The sequence below is a fragment of the Montipora foliosa genome, chromosome 2 (genome assembly GCF_036669935.1).
Source record: "Montipora foliosa isolate CH-2021 chromosome 2, ASM3666993v2, whole genome shotgun sequence".
Taxonomy (NCBI): Eukaryota; Metazoa; Cnidaria; class Anthozoa; order Scleractinia; family Acroporidae; genus Montipora; species Montipora foliosa.
Genome location: NC_090870.1, coordinates 16,505,690 through 16,510,689, shown reverse-complemented (window position 1 = coordinate 16,510,689; position 5,000 = coordinate 16,505,690). Strand labels below are relative to the sequence as shown.

At 38.6% G+C, this 5,000-nt stretch overlaps 1 protein-coding gene across 1 annotated transcript in view; it reads left to right on the top strand.

Annotated features, from left to right (window-relative positions):
- Positions 1-4,785, top strand: part of LOC137991260 (stimulated by retinoic acid gene 6 protein-like) — a 55,134-nt gene extending 50,349 nt beyond the window's left edge. The window contains exons 16-18 of the mRNA XM_068836373.1: positions 2,347-2,510; positions 3,826-3,993; positions 4,538-4,785. Coding sequence (XP_068692474.1) covers positions 2,347-2,510; positions 3,826-3,993; positions 4,538-4,785 — 580 coding nt within the window. The remainder of the gene's footprint in view (positions 1-2,346; positions 2,511-3,825; positions 3,994-4,537) is intronic.
- Positions 4,786-5,000: the final 215 nt, after the last annotated feature.

Sequence of the window (5,000 nt, the reverse complement as noted above, 5' to 3'; positions counted from 1 at the left end):
GGTTAAATAACCACTAAAAATAAAGATTTTTTAACGAGCTATCCATAGATATTTTTTCATAATTTAATATTCTCTGTCAAAATTTGCACAACAATCAAAACAAAAATAGCAACGCACGCAACAAATTTTGTCGCATTTACCTCTTCGTTGAATTCTCATGCTTAACACAGAAATTTTTAGTTATTGTGAAAAATCTTTCTCAATTCCTTAGCAATCACCGTTTCAAATTTCAGAGAAATCGACCGGTCCGCGAATATTTTACTACTTTTTTCAATAGGATATCAAAAGGCCATGTGGATGTTATGCATAATCGGGCGATCAAGTTGCGCGTGTGATCCGTTATAAATATTTTTTCACAAAATGTTTCCGAATCGTTAAGTATCACCACAGAAGACAAGAACATCATTCTAAACGCTTATTCTACGCAAAAAATAGGTTCTGAAGGTAATTTTGAGAGTGGAAATGAAGGTTACGGCAGACGGCAAATAATAACTCACGAGGCGCACATGGTAGATTTAAATAAGTTAACGCACCAGAAAGACGCTAACCTCATTTTGACAGAAAAATTCTTTACTATTGTCATAAAAAATATCCAATTAAGCTGGCATATTATAAAACATGATGAATTCATAAGGCCACCTTTTCCAGCGAATTTTTATTTGAAACAAACAACATATTTGCTATTAGAGGCAAAAACCCCTTCCTATTTCATTTCGTGCGTGAAGAGAAGATACGCAATATTGCAACAAAATAAATTTCAGGATCAAACTGTTTCCATGAAGAACCTTTCCCTTGAATTGTGAAGCATAAAATAGACGAAAAGCTTTCTTTCAAGTAATTCTTGGCTATCACATTTCCAATTATTTTTTTACCTGAAGACTGAGCAGAGTTGAGTACAAATGAAATTATACAAAAGCCAGACAACAGAGATCACACATCCACTTAAGTTGTTCGATTCGTTTTCTGTCTTTGTTGAACCCATAAGTTACCAGATAATTTTCCATTTGGTTTCAGTGTTCTACATAACAGCATACTTGGTAAAATATTAGAAATGCAGCTCACTTTGATTTCGGCTCGACGTGCGATAGATTGTTGCCGAAGTCCATTACTCGTCGCTTTTAAGAATCCAGATATTCATTTTTCCCCGCATGTCTCCGTAAGGGTATATTTTGTTTAAAGATCCACTTAACCGCCATTCGCGTCACAAGACTTTCCACGCCATTGCAGGTTAAGTTAAATATTCTACTGTGTCCACCAGAAAAATCTACGCATTTCCACTACCATGTGTATTTATGAAATTTGTCCAATGCTTGGTGACATTAATTTTTGAAAGCGAAGGAAACATTTTTTCGAATTCTGAATCTGGATATGCAGTTCAGCAGAAAAGTGGAAAGGACTGGAAACGCATTCGCCTAATTCATGACGTGATTTTTGTCTATCAAGAAAAGCCAAGTGGTAAAGTGGCGTTTTGATCCGGAAGAAAAAAATTATTTCGGTAGCTCGTCAAAAACTCGGCAAAGAGGTTAAATTTCCCAACACATGCATTTTCGGGAATAATAGAAAGACGTTAGAGTAACTTAACACTTCGTTTACGGCAAACGGGTAACGTCAGACTAAAATATGCGTTTTGCCAAAAATGGAAGACACTTGTTTGATATAAACTCACTTCTTGCTTCTTCTCCTTTCTTCTTGCTCGGTTTTATCTATTTATAGGACGGCTACTGCTAGAGTTTTTAAGAAAAAAAAAAAAACTTGACGGTATTGTGTTCCTTGCACTATCCATAATTTTGCATTAAGCATGCGTAATCCCTCTTGAGGTTACTTAATGCGGACTAATCAGAGGTGTTGTGGGCATCAGTGCCAATGTGATTGGCCATAATTTGGCGGGACCCATATTCTAAAAGTAACCAAGGCCAAATGAGAAAGATCGACACTTCTGGGTTATGGACTCGTGACAGATATCAAGTAACTTTTCAAAAGAGAGACACGAGTTGGAAGAAGATAATTTTCATCCTTCCATGACAGTCATTGTATATCTTTGAGGTGTAATCAGGCGCGCGGAAAGGACACTAGGTGAAGTCAAGCGGAAGGTTCAACTGCCACAAAGATTGCCTTGAAATGACGTGATACCAGTTGCTAGAGAATGTTTTATCGAAATTTCAAATTCATTTTAGCGGGCCGTACTGTAGAATACGGCCCGCTAATTTAACCAATCCCAGTGTGCGTACTATCTGAGAGATACAATAATTTACCTTTATCAACCATGTTTAATTAAACCAAGTTTTTTTTTATTTTTATTCACGATTCGATTGAAACACGAAACGTTTTTTTTTTCTTTCTCAACAGGCGACTTTTCCATGTCTGCACATTTTTCTTGTTCTTTTTCAACATCTTTCTTGGATTGTTTTCCTGCCTCAAACGTGTGATCATTGGTGCTGTTACTGGTATCATGTTCCTAGGGCGCACGCAGAAAAGCGTGTTATCACGTGACTTTGAGCTTCGGGACCCAGGTTTGACGAGCAATCTTCGTTGTTGATTAGTAGATTAGTTGCGTTAGGAGCTTACGTCTAGGAGCGAACAGCTAAGTACCATGAGTGCAACTATTGATGTTAACACTGTAGTGTGTCAGTGGGAAGGATGTCGATGTCCTGATATACTACTTGCTTGACAACTGGCAAATTTGATAACTGAAAAATCAGAGGCAAATATGTCCAGAAATGTTCGTAATGCACGCGGATTTAAATAAGCCTCAAGAAGCGTCCTCTTGCCGTTCACCCAAACTTCAACATTGCTCGTGTCTCGGATTACAAACAATTAATGTCACAGTGTCCTTCAAATGCTGCTATAAAAGTAAGGATTTACAGCTGCGTTTACCCTAAGCTAAAAATAACGCTAACCATTTAGACTTAAAGGGCCATTTCGTGTTGGATGTCAAGATAAAAGGTTTTCACGTGACGTCATCGCCGCCATGTTTGCGGACGAAAACAAAAGATCTCTCATTATCTTCTTTTGTTCGTCCACCAGAAGTCGTACATTTCACTATTGTTACTGGTTTCCTTAGAGGTTGGTTGAAAACATGGACATGGGTGCGTTCCCTAGGAGCTCTTGTAGCTGAATGGGTGGAGGAGCAACTGACCGGCGTTACGGAGGTCATGGGTTCGAATCCTGCTGAGGACTTTGGTTTTAAAGTTGTTCTCAATTCCCCGGTGCAGAGCAACTAGTTTATCATAAGTACCGTTGTTTTGAAGTGATCGTTGCGAAGACCTGGTAATCTTTGGATTGCTGTTTTTCCACGAAAAAGTCCAAAAGCAAGTTATGTACCTCTCACGCAATTTGAGACGTTTCATTTTGATTGGCTAACTTTAGTGAGGTAGACTGATGAAATGCAATCCCAAATAATTATCTCTTGTGTCCCCTTGGTCAGGTTCTGTACCTAATTTGGAATAGTCCTTATGCACGATGACCTCATATGCTTAAAAATTCACCACCAAGCCTCGTTTGCACAGAATTATTCACATCATCTTGTTCTTTTGGGATTTAGCTCAGCTAAATTTTACAAGTTTCATTTTCGAATTTGAGGCTTGGTGGTGAAAGCGGCTTATCAGACGTCATCACGTATAAGGGCTATAGCAACTACGAGAGGAAGGTGAGCATTGGCTCCTGTGTGCGTTTGATGAGGTTCTATACCTCATTTGCAATAGCTAAGAGAGGTTGCTGAATTGTATTCCCAAATCATTAGCTCCTGAGCGCACTTGATCAATACCAACAATTCCAATAGCTAACGATGTTAGAAGTTTTAACACTTTAAAAATATCTATTTTGCAGGCTTTAACGCGTACGTTGGATATTTGCTTTTGGAACACACCCATGCTAATCCAGTTCTGGTAACATTTTGCCAACTTCTGATCAAGACGACGATTGATAAGCAAAATCATAGTCCATACGAAAGCATGGGTGAAATGAACCATGCTACGTTTGACGAGGAAAGCGCAAGTATGTTATGATAGTTAAATGTTTGGATGGTAAAAGAACTAGATCATGTGTAGCCGAAATTGGCCTTGCGCAAAATGAGCAAAGGGACAGATAACCAATGTTATAAAAGAGTGATTGAAGGAACAATTAAGCTTGTCCTCGGAAATTGGTATGTCTCAAAATTAGAGTTCAATGGAACAAAACTAAAAAACTCCCAGTACACTTTCTAAAATATACTATTTTCTATGTCCATCCCTTAGGCCAGGTGAAGGACTTTCGCGACAAAAACTGTGCTGTTGTGACATAGTTCCAGTGCATTACGCACGCGACCTTTGGTAACGTGGACTTAAAACTTTCAATCATATCGTAGATTACTTTAATTGAAATCGAGCCCACTACCGAGCAGGTATTCATGATGAGATCTGGGCTGTGCCCAAGGATATGCCGATTCTATTTTCACGTTTTTTAAAAGATGAAGTCCTATGTTTTAGATTTTTAAAGTTATTATTGAAATCAAAATTTTGTTGTCCTATTCCAAGATCCCTCTTTCTCTTTTTATTTACAGACGTAATGAACACCTTTCGTATGAAATCTTTTCAAGATCGGCAATCAAGAAAAATTCGTAATCGATGGCACTTGTGTCTCACACTTCACAACAACCCGTCACTTAAAGTGGACCGACGTTCAGACTTATTTGTTGAGGGATCGCCACTTGCTGCCTTTGGAATCATGGTACAGAGGGGTGTTATGAATTTTAGCAACGCTTCCGAGGAGGAAAGACCTGAAAACGAGGCCAAAGACTTGCATATTTAATTGAAGCGCTGGAAGAATAGTTCCTATTTACATGAAAAAGAGACTTGGCAAGTCTCTGACAACCGGCGATGAGTATAGACCCATTTCAGATGTTACGTCTTGTCACGTGACTTTACGAACTGTCGATGAACGTGCGAGTGTATTTCGTGATTTGTGGGCACGAGTGATGTTTTGAAAGTTCTCAAAATTACGGCTCGTGCAATTTGGGAACTTTT